Here is a 16,447-nt window from a genome sequence, read left to right on the forward strand (position 1 = left end):
GTGAATAAAGACACCACCACTCCAGAATCACCCCATACAAAAGGACTGGAAACAGTTAGACCTTTTTGGGCACAAAGCCTGTTTGTCAGCAACTAAGCAATTCAGAATCACCAATTACAAAGCTTTGATGGCCAAGTATAACCACATAAATTATGATGTCTAAGATTTCTAAGATCTAAGATGTCCAAATTTATTGACTGTATCCTGGATAACAAAAAAGAACATTGGGGTCCACCTGGATGCGCTGGAGGCCAGAGCCTCATTACCACTACACAGATTTGTCACCCTTGATCACCACAGCACAAACCAGCCTACAGATATCAGCCAGGACCTGTCTCCAACTATTAGGTCATATGGCAGCAACCATGTTCGTCGTAATGGACCGTGGATTTGGTAGGGCCGTACATATTGTATATGCTTACTTTGACTACATTGTGCTCACCTCCAATATCTGTTTCTGAAATGCCTTGTTTCCCATTTCACAATCCAGTCTATTGTATAACCTTGCTTTGTAAACTTGAGATCCCATTTCACACAGACGGTCTTGTAAGCTTCATTGGATGTGGCAGACACAGCCACACGATCCATTACCACTGATTAAGTTATGCGACGGGCTTCATGACGCCACCTCTCTGGGTTTCTCAAGAATGTCCCATCTACTGTTAAGGATCCTCCCTTTGAGTGCCAGCAGTTGGTCACGGCCAAGACTGACTAATCCCTCCACGTCCTAAAGGATTCCAGGGCAACTCTTCGGTCTTTATGCATTTACATACCTGCACAAAGAAGGAAGCCAGGGAAATACCAATCAAGGTCTGCCCCCATATGTCCAACCACAGAGACAATATGACCTACAAAAATGGAGACAGAGGCCTAAGACCATTCCCATCTCAGCCATCAAGATCCCAACAACCCTCCTTGAAATAGCAATTTTGAGGCTTTGACAAGGGCCCGAGATGCCTTCCCCATTTCCAAGCACTGGAACCATCATCATCCATCCATCCTTTCGGAGACCGCCTGATCCCATTCCACCCAGTATGGCAGACCATCACTTTGGACAAATTAATATTAGAAATTTATAAACATTGGTTACTCAATCCCATTTACCTCCACGCCCTCTTACCCCCCCCCCCAATTCTCCCTACCTCCTTGTCCCTGTTCAGGGACCCTTCTCACAAGCACCTTCTATGAAATAAATCACCTCTTGCACTTACGTCAGTACTGATTCAACCGCATCCAACACAGGGTGGGAGAAGCTTTTATTCCCACTACTACTAAACTGACAGAAAAAGAGCAGGGAATGGAGGCCCATTCTCGACCTAAGGAAACTCCACATGTTCGTGAAGGTTCAGTGATTGAGGATGGTCACGTTAGCAGCTATAATGCAAGCACTGGAACAGGGGGACTGGTTCTCGGCCCTTGACCTCCAGGATGGATATTTTCATATCTCCATACATCCAGTGCACAGGAGGTTCCTCGGATTCATTCTGGGACAGAATCGCTACCAGTTCAAAGTACTGCCTTTTGGCCTCTCTCTATGGTGCCCCCAATGTTCTCCAAGGTTCTCGCGGTCGTGGTGGCCCACCTCTGCAGGCAGGGAGTCATGATATTCTCCTACTTAGACAGTTGTCTACTCAAAACCCTTTCTCAGGAAGATGCTGTAGAAGCTACTCAAAGGATAATGGTTCTCTTCTCAACTAGAACTAAAAATAAACATGTAAAAATCAACATTGACACCCCGTTCAAAAACTAGAGTTCATTGGGGTCCACCTGGATGCGCTGGAGGCCAAAGCCTCATTACCACTACACAGATTTGTCACCCTTGATCACCACAGCACAAACCAGCCTACAGATATCAGCCAGGACCTGTCTCCAACTATTAGGTCATATGGCAGCAACCATGTTCGTCGTAATGGACCGTGGATTTGGTAGGGCCGTACATATTGTATATGCTTACTTTGACTACATTGTGCTCACCTCCAATATCTGTTTCTGAAATGCCTTGTTTCCCATTTCACAATCCAGTCTATTGTATAACCTTGCTTTGTAAACTTGAGATCCAGTAAAGATGTGTGTTTTTCATCATCAAAGCTTTGTCCGTGACAATTTTTTTCTTTTGACATCTTTTCATTTTGCGCTAAGAGCACTAGTCTTAAAAAAATTTCTTCCTTTATGTACATAACCACCCTTTGTGCTGGATCCCTTTTACATTTGCCTGTACACTTATAAACAAATCTGGTTTGTTTAGCCAAGTATTCTGTCTTTGTGCCTCAACAGGCATTTTTAATCAGATACACTTTGGTTCTTTCCATGCTTAATGCTTTCATTCGGGCATCACATTTTTCAATAATCCTGCAGATATTCATTGTTCTTTGCAAAGTCAGGTCAGTGACAGTATAGAGAAAGGGCTACTAAGATGATTCGAGGAAGAACTTGGTTTGTTTAGCCTAACCAAAAGAAGGCTGAGGGGAGATATGATTGCTCTTTATAAATACACCAGAGGAATAAATACTAGGGAGGGAGAGGAGTTATTTAACTTAAGGGCCAATGCAGGCACAAGAACAAATGAATATAAATTGGCCATCAACAAGTTCAGGCTTGAAATTAGACAAAGATTTCTAGCCATCTGTGATAAATGAAGGGTGGGAGTAGCTCCCTTTTATGGACACCCAGCCAGCCAGTTAGCTACAAAATCCCTGTTAGTAGCGGTTCTCTACTTGCTTTACGTGTAAAGGGTTAACAAGTCCGCAGGTAAAAGGAAGGAAGTTGGGCACCTGACCAAAAGAGCCAATGGGAGGGCTAGAACTTTTTAAAATTGGGGAAATAACTTTCCCTTTGTCTGTCTGTCTGTTCTCCAGAGAGAGGGGACAGAGCAAAACAGGGCTGAAGCTATGCTGTAAAAAGCTGTGAACCAGGTATGAAAATCACCAGATCGTGCCTAAAACTACCCAATTTGAAACCCCAGATATGTAAGTAGATCAGAAAATGTCTAGAAAGACTCAATTAGGGGTGTGTCTTTTATTTCTGTAAAGCCTGTGGACTCTTCTGGGCTGACCCCCAAATGCTTTTGTTTTGCTTGCAACCCATTAAGCTAGACCTCCAGAAGACCATTCTTGATGCTTAATAATTATATTTGCTCTTTTAAAATCTAGCAATAGCCTAAGTTTCAGGTGTGTTTGTTTTCTTTTTGTTTTTAATAAAATTTACCTTTAAGAATAGGATTGGGTTTTTTGTGCATATGTGGTTTAATTAGCTGGTGGCAACAGCTGATTTCCTTTGTTTTTCTTTCTCAGTTCTTCCCCAGAGTGGGGGATGAAAGGGCTGAGGGTACCCCACAGGGAGGAATTCCCAAGTGTGCCTTCCTGGGTAAAAAGGGTTTTTTTTTGCATTTGGGTGGTGGCAGCATCTACCCATCCAAGGTCAGAGAAAAGCTGTAACCTTGGGAGTTTAATACCAGCCTGGAGTGGCCAGTATTCATTTTTAGAATCCTTGTGGGCCCCCTCCTTCTGCGCTCGAAGTGCCAGAGTGGGGAAATCAGCCTTGACACCAGCAGAAGAGTGAAGTTCTGGAGCAGGCTTCCATGAGGAGCAGTGGGGGCAAAAAACCTAACTGACTTCAAGACAGCTTGATAAGTTTTTGGAGGGGATGGTCTGATGAAACTGAAACTGCCTGTAATGGCATCTAGTTGATCTGTGACTGCTAGCAACAAATACTTCCAACAGCTGGTGATGGGACACTAGATAGAGAGGGCTCTGAGTTACTACAAGAGAATTCTTTCCCAAGTGTCTGGCTGGTGGGTCTTGCCCCCATGCTTGAGGATTAATGATCACCATATTTGCGGTCAGGAAGAAATTTTCCCACAGGTCAAATTGGCAGAGACAACTGAGGTCTTTTATTTTGCATGGGACACTTGCAGGTTTAAACTAGTGTAAATGGCAGATTCTCTGTAACTTGAATTCTTTGAATCATGATTTGAAGACTTCAGTAGCTCAGCAATCACTTTGATTTAAATCAATCTACAATGATTTGGAGGCACTGCAACCACCTCTACAATTCTCAGCCAGCTTTCCTACCTTACTGAAGGACTCATGTGGCTTCATCTGCCCCTTTGACAAAGGCCACAAAAGAAGCCAGGATTAGCGCTGTAGAGTTTCTAGATTCCAAGTCAGTGCTTAAATCTTTTTTTCTCTGATAGCTGTTCAGTGGCCTATGTAAAATGAATTGGTCTCTTCTCCACATCATCTACCAGCATGATAGTGTACAACTTGTTAATAGTACCAACAGAGGTCAGTGATTGACTGACTGGGCCTGGTGATCAGACTATTCTTACTTCTGCGGGTGTTCTTTCCAGAATAGAGGTAAGCATATAAATGTGGTGGATTATCATGCATTTCTACTACATATGGTGTACGTGGTCTGTGAATAAATTTAGATTTCAGTGTTAGGGTCTTTTAATGGATAGTAAATTCATCTTAACTTTTTAAAAATCCCAGTACCTCTTCTTAAACCTAGATGCTGCAAATGTTGAATTTTTCTGTAGAACCATTAAAATAATTATGCATTCTCCTTAGGGCCTTTTTTCTTTTATAAAACTGGTGATCTTGCTATTGAGAATCTCAACTTTTGAATTTCTTGATTTCATTGGATTTTAAATTTGTCACCTTTTAATGTTTCATTGAAGTAGAAAGGTTGTCTCTGAATTTCTCATAATGGAACCTGAAGACTGAATTGGAAACTTTTTTTCCCCTCATTAGACCCATTTTTATCTAAAATGGTTATATAGGCTCCAGACTAGCAAAGAACTTAAGCACAAATATAATTTTAAGCACAAGAGCAGTCCCATTGAATTCATTTACTCAAGTGCTTTGCTGGTCTGGGGCCTTAATGCATGTGAACTTGTGAAGACACACACACTCTCCCCTCCTTTTGAATATATAATTTCCATTAATACTAGTCTGCGTGTAATGACATTGAAGGGGGAAAATATCCTTTTGAGTGAAAGAATGCGTGAGGACTTAAAAGTAAAAGCTTTACACTGCAGGTTATCCAGGTTTCACAATTTGATTTGCTAATTGATTTTCATTTCTAAATAGATTTGATACATTGAAGAAGAGTGCTGCACACCCCCTTTTTTCAGTGTATAGATTTCAGGTCCACAAATATTCCATGAAATATAAGTGGGTTTTCTGTATAATTCTGAAGTTTGTTTTCTGTAGGTGTAGGCAAGATGTTCAGATTCAGTGGGGTGCCAGTTTGGTAATTTTGCTCAAAGTGCATGGTGAGAATAATCTTTCTCCTAAAATGAAGCAGAAGGATAAGTAATAACTTTTTATGCATGATAAGCATCAAAAATATGAGCCTGCTGGTCTATGCTTTTCATTTTTCTTTGCCTTTGTCTTTCAGTCAGAACCTCCTGCAGTGTGCACACGATGTGATCAATAACTCAATAACTTTTTTCATGCAGTAATTATCTCTATGTGGTATTATCTGAACACTGTTTTTCTTTATTACTCAAAAGATGCGGGAGATATTTATATAACCAGCTGATCCCATTTTGGATGAAGCTACTTCATGACATCAGGGAAAATAGTTTATTTTAAAGAGTCTTTTTTAACAAATGTATATGGAAAGCTTTTACCAGCTAATTCTTTCTTCAGTTGGAAAAAATTTATTCTAAAAGTCTTTGTTAATTACACTTATAATTACACTTTCCCATATTTAATTATACTATATGTATAATATGTAGGATATGGAAATGCCATATAAAAATCATTTTCTTATATATGCTTTAATTTACTCAATACGAGTGTTAAGCAGTTATCTGTTAAATAAGATGTAAGGTAGTGTCAATATGAAATGATCTGTATTTTCTATGAGGTAGCTGTTTTAAACATCTTTGAAAATAGTTTTGACAACTATTTTAGATAAGAATGAGCTATGTGTGTGCTCTAAAATAAATTTATTCAATACTGAAATGTTCTTCATTTGTTTTATGGGCTTCTCTTTCACAGATTGAGATCTTGCAAGAATCTCGAATGATGATTCCAGATTGCCAACGCAGATTAGAAGCTGCGCATGCAGATCTTAGTCAACTATTAGTAAGTATAGCACAAAATAACTCTTACCTTGAGCATTTCATGTCTTCTGGCCACAAAGACTTAAAAAGCCAGATTCTTTCATTGATGGTGTTGTACTAGCAAATTACTTAGCCCTCAGTGTAATAGTATAATGAAACCGATTAAGATTGGACACTTTCTACTTTGTATATGGTATCTTGTATACTATTTTGTATGTATTTCCATGACTAGTAGTATTTAACACAATAGTTGATTTCAGAATGTGCATAGATAAGTGAATACAAAGTTTAGTGTAGATATAACAAAACAATACAATCAGTAGTATGCTTCAATAAAAGGAAGTTGAGAAGCACGGAAATGGGACATGCACCTAATGGACACTTAAATATTGAGCTATTAAAGTGGAGTCCCTTGCTTTGCAAGTTATATTACCATACTACTTAATCTCTTTAGGAAAATTCAGGTTTACAGCTGGAACATTCTGCTTGCTTTGATTATTTGGTCATTTAAAAATAATCACAGTATCTTAAGATAAGTAGTTAGTTTGATTTCAATGGAACTATTTGCATATGAGTAGGGGTGATATAGAAATTTAGGGCCCAAACCTGCAGTGAGTGAAGGAGAGATGACTTGGTAGAATTACCCTCTGCTGATCTCCATTAAGGTGCCAGCATTAGAGCCTGATTTTGCAAGATGCTGAATGACCACAAGTCCTGTTAACTTCAAGGGGAGTAGAAAGGCTCTTCAGATTTTCCATGAGGTGCCCTGCGCTTTGCAGGATCAGACTGTTAGACTTCATCTTTTTGCAGGTCCATAGTGGTCTTCAGATTTTTTATGTGAAGGGGTTGGCATAATTTACTGATTAGTCATTGCTACTGTTCCCTAAATTGAGAAGGCAAACAAACAGATAAGCTGTTTAATCAAGGGACTTGACATTTTTCAATAAATCCAAAACTTAATAATACTGAAAAGTTCTGAAAGGTCATTTTCCCCTCCCAACACACTTGCATAGTTTCCATTAAAGTGAACTTTGAAGAAGAATCTCTTTTTAAATGGACAATCTCAAAGAAGGTTTCAAGTCTTCCTAAATGTTAGTCTTACCTCTGTTGCCATTTCTGCCAACTTGTGTGGGCTGCATTTTGGTTTGAATATTCCTTTAATTGACCAACATATAAAAAAATCAAATAATTCAGACCTGGTACTTCTAAATTTGACATGCATGATTTAACTGTTTTACTCACTATAAGCGGGGAAGTGGGAACTAACTAAATTTCTCTAAAACCAATGTATTCAATATTGAAATGCCCTTCAAATTTTGTGGACTTCCCCTTTACCTGGGATGGCACCCAAACAAGCCACATGATGTTGGACAAAATCTTAGACCTGATTTTACAAAATATGGAGGAAAAAAATGCTAAACTGGCTGGCTCTAAGGAGCTAAACCATTGATGCAAGGGATATTATTACATCTAACACTCAGCACTAAAAAATGGAATTTTAATATAACATCTCAGTTATTTCATTGACAGCATGTCCAATTACTTTCAAAGTACTTAAAGCTGTATAAAGAAATCTAATTTTTATTTCATTGAATTTCAGGAAAATGAAAAAGAGTTGGAAGAAGCTGAAGAATATAAAGATGCACGTTCAATACTGGAGTCAGTGAAGTTGGAAGCCTAGATGTTCTTCAGTACTGTCTTCATGCATTAGCCTGGGTCCATTCCACCCTTTTTGTTTGATCACTGCTGTATTATTTAAAGTAGTGTAAGAATGATGACTTGCTGAGATTCCCTTTATGCCATTGCAAATGACTGGCCTTTCTCTAACTTGGAGACATCAAATAAATGACTGATACATTTTTGGTTTTTATATTTTGCCTATAGATAGAACACTTAATTGACTCAAAGTATCAAATTGCAAATAAAAAAAACCTGTGTCTTTGAGATAAAGCTAGGAATTGGTGAGGATGAGTTTTGTGTAACAACTTAGTCAGCATCTTTAGGATAATAAAGTATGTGAGGAATGTGATGACAGCAGATATTTCCAAAACTACTTATGGTGGAAAGCATTTGCCTTAACAAATTTCTGTTCTAACAGGAAACAGTTTAAAGCAATTAAGCCTGCATGTTCTAACAGGACACTTGTAAAGTGTAGTATGTTGTATATTTTTACAAACTTGTGTTGTGTTTATGTAACTTCTCAAATAGATAGTACTGTACTTTAAAATAAGAACTTAACTAGAAATGGGCCTAAGACATTAAATAAAGATCTGATTCTAAACCACCTTTAAGTAGAGTGCGTTCATATCTCAGTTCTAGTTCAGGCATAACCAGAATGAAATAGCCTTTGCGAGGAGCAATATGGTAAATGTGCAGTATTTTCTTCACTATTTGCACGCAAAAAATTGTCAACTGGAACCTACTCACATAAGTTTTGAAGTGAACCCTTTTCTTCAGGGTGCAGCTATGCCCCTTTGCTAACTCTTGACAGAATAAAGTGATTTATTGGATACAGGCCAGGACCTGGATACTCTGAGGGAACTATTGGAGTTAGTGTTTGGTCTGGATGCAAGATTATTTAAACTTGTACAAAACCTGTGGTTCTTTTGGGACAACTCATCTGAAAAATAAGCTGTGGGCTCTTCTGACAAGTAAAGTTTTGCATGTCAATTTACTTAGTATGAGAACTTTTGGCATGTACTTTGTTGCCCTTAAAGTACTGTGTGTCCTTCTGGTTCTGTATAAATATTCCAATAAGCTTTTACTTAAAGAGCCTGGCTTTGAATAGGACCTCATCCTGGCAAGTCAAAATGGTTGGCATCGGCTGTCACGTAAGTATATAGTTACCTGATTTGTGGGTGTAGTCAGATAATTAGCTGTCTAAATGACATCAATTGCGCAGACATTCATTTTCCTAACCATGGTTGCAATATATAGTCTGCTTCTCTGAATTGGGGCTTAATTTTTGCACATTTCTTAGCTTGGTAGAACAGAAATTAACCCATTACAACCAAATAATACAGTTAAAGATAGTTAATTTGTTATACCATTTGCATTTCTGTACAGTAGTTAACTATGCACTAATGGCTCTTCTAGACTTTCAAAAAGTCTATTTAGCATGCCATTCTGTCTCTGGCACATTTTCTTTTATTAGTAAGCACATTTTAATGAAAACAAGAATCTTGTTTTACAATTTAATCTACTCCTGTTATTACTTCCTCCTGTGTCAGAAGTGTACCTGTCATACCATTTTGTTGTAGTGGTGGTGGTTTGATGTCAAGGAAGTATTCCTTCTGACTGAAGAATGAGTGGCAAATAGCTGTAGCTATAGAAAAGTGACACATAGAAAATGAGGCCTAAGCAGGATTATAGTTAAAATTTCCTCCCCCAGACTTCTGCCTGAGACATTGGTTCATCTAATTTAAATTAGACTGTTTTCAGAAGTTTATAAGCTGCCCCATAACGTGGTCCAGTCTACACAAAAGACAACCATGAAGAGGATATTCCTTGGCCAACATTCTGACCATTACCCTCTTATCTGCTTCCTTCTCTGATACAGCAAGATTCTGTTTTGGGGTTTTTTTTGGTTCGGAAAGCTTATAAGTGGTCTCTCTCTCTTTCTCTGCTGTCCTATCTGCTCTGTGAGCAGTACTCACCCTTACATATGTCCATTTCTCCCACTAATGTCTCCATGTTGACTTTTAGCATGAATGCCCTTCCTGAGCTGGTCAACAAAGCAACTATCCTCTACTCATTTCAATCTCTCCTGCAGAGCCACCGTTACCACAGTACTGTTAAGAAATTTCCTGACTGGTTGTCAACTGACTGAAGTGTTTATTTCATGGAGAGATGGACTAAAGGAAATTCAAACCAACACTGGGCACTGGTGTAGGGAAAGCAAGAGGACTAAACTGTAAAGGGAGGATAGAGAATTTATTGTGAGTAATTTAAAAATATAGCTAGTAAGACTCATGCCTATCATTCTGATCACTTTACTTGCCTGTTTTATCTCACTATCCTACCAGCATCGCTTTTGTCTTTTTAGATTGTATGCTCTTCAGTTCAGGGACTCTCTTCCTGTTTGAAAAGTATATGGTGGACACTACTGCAACCTAAAAAACAGTAGCTTGAACGTAGCATCTTTGGAAAACTGACTTATTTCTAAAGTCGTGCGTTATGCTTAAGGCCCTGCTTGAGTTGCAAGATGACGATCAAAAAATTATGGCTGAGTTGCGGACAAGTCATGGAAAATTGCAGAAAAGAACATAAGAATGGCTATACTGAGTCTGACCAAAGGTCCATAGAGCCCAGTATCTTGTCTTCTGACAGTGGCTAATGCCAGGTGCCTCACAAGGAATGAACAGAATAGGTTTACATTGTGATCCATCCCCTGTAATAATGGACATTATTATTTGTGCTAATAAAGTCCTTTTTTTTTTTTTTGCAATTTTCTGCTGTCAACAGCTTGGGACTGAGAGCGGGGGTGGAGTGGCCAGGGGCTCCCACTGTCAAACTTACAATGGATGCCTCATATTGGGAATCTGCAATTTCCACAATATCATAAATTAAGTAGGGTCTTAGTTATACTGCATATTCAAAAACCAAAAGTAACTTCAGTGCTTTATTTCTGTCTTTCTTGAAACACAAATGTTCAGGTAATTAACCGGCTAACAATTAAAAATTCACGCTTTCTTTTCAATGGCAATTTCCTGAAAGATTTCTTATAGGTGGACTTCTTGCATACATGATGACCCCATTATATTGAAATAATTTTGGTCTAGTACTCACTTTAAAGGAAAGTCTAAGATACTGTGAGAAACGGGACCTCTAACTTTTCAGTGACAGTAATAGCGGCTTCATTTAATCATTTGCAGCATGTACTCTCTTGTACTCATGACTGGGCATGTCAGAGTTCCTTCCCCACTCTGGACTCTAGGGTACAGATGTGGAGACCTGCATGAAAGCCCCCTAATCTGATTTCTACCAGCTTAGGTTAAAACCTGGTATGCTGCCACCACCAAGTGATTTAACAAGAAACAGGGAAAGGACCACTTTAAGTTCCTCTTTCCCCAAAATATCTGCCCAAGACCTTACACCCTCTTTCCTGGGGAGGCTTGAGAATAATATCCTAACCACTTGGTTACAAAGTGATCAAAGACCCAAACCCCTGGGTCTTTGGACAATGGAAAAATCAGTCAGGTTCTTAAAAAAAGGATTTTTATTAAAAAGAAAATGTAAAAATCATCTTTGTAAAATCAGGATAGAAAATAACTTTACAGAGTAATCAGATTCGAAGAGCCCAACGGAACCCCCTCTAGCCTTAGTCTCAAAGTTATAACAAAACAGGGATACCTCCCTCTAGCAAAGGTAAAATTCACAAGTTGAGAAAACAAAGATAAACTAATACGCCTTGCCTGGCTGTTACTTACAAGTTTGAAATATGAGAGACTTGTTCAGAAAGATGTAGAGAACATGGATTGATGTCTGGTCCCTCTTAGTCTCAAGAGTGAACACCACCAAAACAAAGAGCACAAACAAAACATACACAGCTGCAGCGGCACAGGAGCCAGCAAACAGAGCTGTAAACAAGAGTTTCAGTGGGAGTTTTCAGGGGGAGACAAAGAGAGCTAGGCAGAAGAATAGACAGGCTAGTGAAGGGAGTGGGTGGTGTTCTGGTGCCCATTGGGGGTTTGTTTTGCTGTGGGTTGGTTTGTGTTTCGTGGACTAACAGGTTTTAGGTGGGAAGGCTATGACCGATACAGAGGCAGCAGTGGAAGACACAATGAAGATGACTGGATGTGGAAGCTGCGGCATGTACGTGATCCTGGAGGGGGTACCTGCTAAGAGTTTTGGCTGCATGAAGTGCCGCCTGATAGAGCTGATGGAAGAAAAGATCTGAGGATTGGAGATGCAGGTGGAAACTCTGGTTGAGTTTAGAAGGGGGTTCGAGCAGATGATGGAGCAAAGACATGAGGAGGCTGAAGGGAAAAGCTCAGACTTGCAGATGGAAGCAGGACCAAAGAATTCTGAAGGGAGACTGCTGGGTGAGGAAAGTGGACAATAGAAGTATGTGACTAAGAGAATCAGGCAGAGGAAAAGGCGGGCTAGTGAAGAAGCAATAGAGCTCAGGAACAGGTTTGCGGAGTTGGAAAATGAAGAAGAGGTACAGCAGGTGGTTGCTGAAGGTGAGAGGGCAAGGAAGAAGAGAAGAGCAACTAGTCCTATAGGAAGAGGGGAAGAGTCAATGGAGATAACCACCAAATAGCCCCAGGAGGATACGGGATGGGTTGCAGAGGATTGCAAGGGACAATAGAAATTGAGAGGACTTGCAGCCAGAGGGAACGGGATAGAACAGAGAATCTCACCATCACCAGGAAAAGGCAGGTCTACATGATTGGGGACTCCTTACTGAGAAGAATAGACAGGCCTGTAACTAGGGCTGATCCGGAGAACATAAGGGTGTTCTGTCTGCCAGGTGCTAAGATACAGGATGTGGACCTAAGGCTGAAAAGGATCCTAACGGGAACAGGAAAGGATCCGCTGGTTGTCCTTCATGTGGGAACAAATGATATAGCTAGATTCTTGCTGGAATGTATCAAGGGAGACTATGCCAGGCTGGGGAAGATGCTTAAGGAAATAGAGGCTCAGGTGATCTTCAGTGGGATTCTGCCTGTTCCTAGAGAAGGGCAACAAAGGTGTGACAAGATTATGGCGATCAACAGTTGGCTCAGGCAGTGGTGCTATAAGAAGGGCTTTGGGATGTATGGCCACTGGGAGGCATTCATGGACAGAGGACTGTTCTCTCGGGATGGACTTCACCTGAGTAAGGAGGGAAATAGACTTCTAGGATGGAGGCTGGCACAACTGATTAAGAGAGCTTTAAAACTAGGAATTTAACATTGAGAGGGCAGAAAAAAAAGAGGATACAGCCATGGGTATGAGAATGGACATAAGGAGGAAGGGTAGCGTAGATACCAGTCTAATAGGGGATACTGGTGGTAGAATGTCTCTGCCTAATCAGGTAAAGAATGTCAGTGAAGCCAAACGGCAAAAATTTAAGATGTTTGTACACTAATGTGAGGAGCCTCGGTAACAAAATGGAGGAACTAGAGCTACTGGTGTAGGAAGTGAAACCGGATATTATAGGGATAACAGAAACATGGTGGAATAGTAGTCATGACTGGAGTACAGGTACTGAAGGCTACGTGCTGTTTAGGAAAGACAGAAATAAAGGCAAAGGTGGTGGAGTAGCATTGTATATCAGTGATGAGGTAGACTGTAAAGAAATAAGTGATGGAATGGATAAGACAGAGTCTGTCTGGGCAAAAATCACATTGGGAAAGAAAGCTACTAGAGCCTCCCCTGAGATAGTGCTTGGGGTGTGCTATAGACTGCCGGGATCTGATTTGGATATCGATAGAGACCTCTAATGTTTTTAATGAAGTAAACACTAATGGGAATTGTGTGATCATTGGAGACTTTAACTTCCCAGATATAGACTGGAGGACAAGTGCTGATAATAATAATCGGGCTCAGATTTTCCTGGATGTGACAGCTGATGGATTCCTTCACCAAGTAGTTGCTGAACCAACAAGAGGGGATGCCGTTTTAGATTTGGTTTTGGTGAGTAGTGAGGACCTCATAGAAGAAATGATTGTAGGGGACAACCTTGGTTCGAGTGATCATGAGCTAATTCAGTTCAAACTAGATGGAAGGATAAACAAAAATAGATCTGGGACTAGGGTTTTTTATTTCAAAAGGGCTAACTTTAAAGAATTAAGGAAATTAGTTAGGGAAGTGGATTGGACTGAAGAACTTGTGGATCTAAAGGTGGAGGAGGCCTGGAATTACTTCAAGTCAAAGTTGCAGAAACTATCAGAAGCCTGCATCCCAAGAAAGGGGAAAAAATTCATAGGCAGGAGTTGTAGACCAAGCTGGATGAGCAAGCATCTCAGAGAGGTGATTTTAAAAAAAGCAGAATGCCTACAAGGCGTGGAAGATGGGAGGGATTAGCAAGGAAAGCTACCTTATTGAGGTCAGAACATGTAGGGATAAAGTGAGAGAGGCCAAAAGCCATGTAGAGTTGGACCTTGCAAAGGGAATTAAAACCAGTAGTAAAAGGTTCTATAACCATATAAATAAGAAGAAAACAGAGAAAGAAGAAGTGGGACCACTAAACACAGGATGGAATGGAGGTTAAGGATAATCTAGGCATGGCCCAATATCTAAACAAATACTTTGCCTCAGTCTTTAATGAGGAGCTTAGGGATAATGGTAGGATGACCAATGAGAATGAGGATATGGAGGTAGATATTACAAGGTAGAAGCCAAACTCGAACAGCTTAATGGGACTAAATTCAGGGGGCCCAGATAATCTTCATCCAAGAATATTAAAGGAACTGGCACATGAAATTGCAAGCCCATTAGCAAGAATTTCTAATGAATCCAGTAAACTCAGGGATTGTACCGTACGACTGGAGAATTGCTAACATAGTTCCTATTTTTAAGAAAGGGAAAAAAAAGTGACCTGAGAAACTATAGGCATATTAGTTTGACAGCTGTAGTATGCAAGGTCTTGGAAAAACTTTTGAAGGAGAAAGTAGTTAAGGACATTGAGGTCAGTGGTAATTGGGACAAAAGACAACATGGTTTTACGAAAGGTAGATTGTGCCAAACCAACCTGATCTTCTCAAAGAAGATAACGGATTTTTTAGACAAAGGAAACGCAATGGATCTAATTTATCTCGATTTCAGTAAGTCATTCGATACGGTTCCACATGGGGAATTATTAGCTAAATTGGAAAAGATGGGGATCAACATGAAAATTGAAAGGTGGATAAGGAACTGGTTAAAGGGGAGACTACAACCGGTCATACTGAAAGGTGAACTGTCAGGCTGGAAAGAGGTTACTAGTGGAGTTCCTCAGGGATCGGTTTTGGGACCAATCTTTTTATTATTGACCTTGGCACAAAAAAAGTGGGAATATGCTAATAAAGTTTGCAGATGACACAAAACTGGCAGGTATTGCTAATACAGAGAAGGACCGGGGGCAGGGATAGCTCAGTGGTTTGAGTATTGGTCTGCTTAACCCAGGGTTGTGAATTCAGTCCCTGAAAGGGCTATTTAGGGATGTGGGGCAAAAATCTGTCTGGGGATTGGTCCTGCTTTGAGCAGGGGGGTGGACTAGATGACCTCCTGCAGTCCCTTCCAACCCTGTGATTCTATGATCATACAGGAAGATATAGATGATCTTGTAAATTGGAGTAATAGTAATAGGATTAAATTTAATAGTGAAAAGTGCAAGGTCATGCATTTAGGGATTAACAAGAAGAATTTTGGTTATAAATTGGGGACACATCAGTTGGAAGTAAGAGGAGGAGAAGGACATCAGAGTATTGGTTGATCACAGGATGACTATGAGCCACCAATGTAATATGGCCATTAAAAAAGCTAATGCAGTCTTGGGGTGCATCAGGCAAGGTATTTCCAGTAAAGATAAGGAGGTGTTAGTACCATTATACAAGGCACTGGTGAGACCTCATCTGGACTATTGTGTGCCATTCTGGTCTCCCATGTTTAAGAAGTATGAATTCAAATGAACAGGTACAGAGAAGGGCTACTAGGATGATCCATTCCAAGGAATGGAAAACCTGTCTTATGAAAGGAGACTCAGAGCTTGGCTTGTTTAGCCTAACCAAAAGAAGGCTGAGGGGAGATATGATTGCTCTTTATAAATATATCAGAGGGATAAATATCAGGGAGGGAGAGGAATTATTTAAGCTTAGTACCAATGTGGACACAAGAAGAAATGGATATAAACTGGACACTAGGAAGTTTAGACTTGAAATTAGATGAAGGTTTCTAACCATTAGAGGAGTGAAGTTCTGGAACAGCCTTCCAAGGGGAGTAGTGGAGGCAAAAGCCATATCTGGCTTCAAGACTAAGCTTGATAAATTTATGGAGGGGATGGTATGATGGGATAGCATAATTTTGGCAATTCATCCTTGATTATTAGCAGGTAAATATGCCTAATGGTCTGTGTGTGATGGGATGTTAGATGGGATGGGATCTGAATTACTACAGAGAATTCTTTCCTAGGTGCTGGCTGGTGAGTCTTGGCCACATGCTCAGGGTTTAGCTGATCGCCATATTTGGAGTCGGGAAGGAATTTTCCTCAGGGCAAATTGGCAGAGGCCCTGGAGGTTTTTTGCCTTCCTCTGCAAGGTGGAGCATGGGTTACTTGCTGGAGGATTCTCTGTAGCTTGAGGTCTTTAAGCCACGATTTGAGGACTTCAATAACTCAGACATAGGTTAGGGGTTTGTTACAGGAGTGGGTGGGTGAGATTCTGTGGCCTGCGTTGTGCAGGAGGTCAG

At 40.2% G+C, this 16,447-nt stretch overlaps 1 protein-coding gene across 1 annotated transcript in view; it reads left to right on the plus strand.

Annotated features, from left to right (window-relative positions):
- Positions 1 to 8,357, plus strand: part of TBCA (tubulin folding cofactor A) — a 53,735-nt gene extending 45,378 nt beyond the window's left edge. The window contains exons 3-4 of the mRNA XM_045021851.1: positions 6,009 to 6,095; positions 7,674 to 8,357. Of these exons, the coding sequence (XP_044877786.1) occupies positions 6,009 to 6,095; positions 7,674 to 7,754 (168 nt within the window). The 3' untranslated portion in view covers positions 7,755 to 8,357. The remainder of the gene's footprint in view (positions 1 to 6,008; positions 6,096 to 7,673) is intronic.
- The last annotated feature ends 8,090 nt before the right edge of the window (positions 8,358 to 16,447 follow it).

Source organism: Mauremys mutica, chromosome 6 (assembly GCF_020497125.1).
Source record: "Mauremys mutica isolate MM-2020 ecotype Southern chromosome 6, ASM2049712v1, whole genome shotgun sequence".
Lineage (NCBI taxonomy): Eukaryota > Metazoa > Chordata > Testudines > Geoemydidae > Mauremys > Mauremys mutica.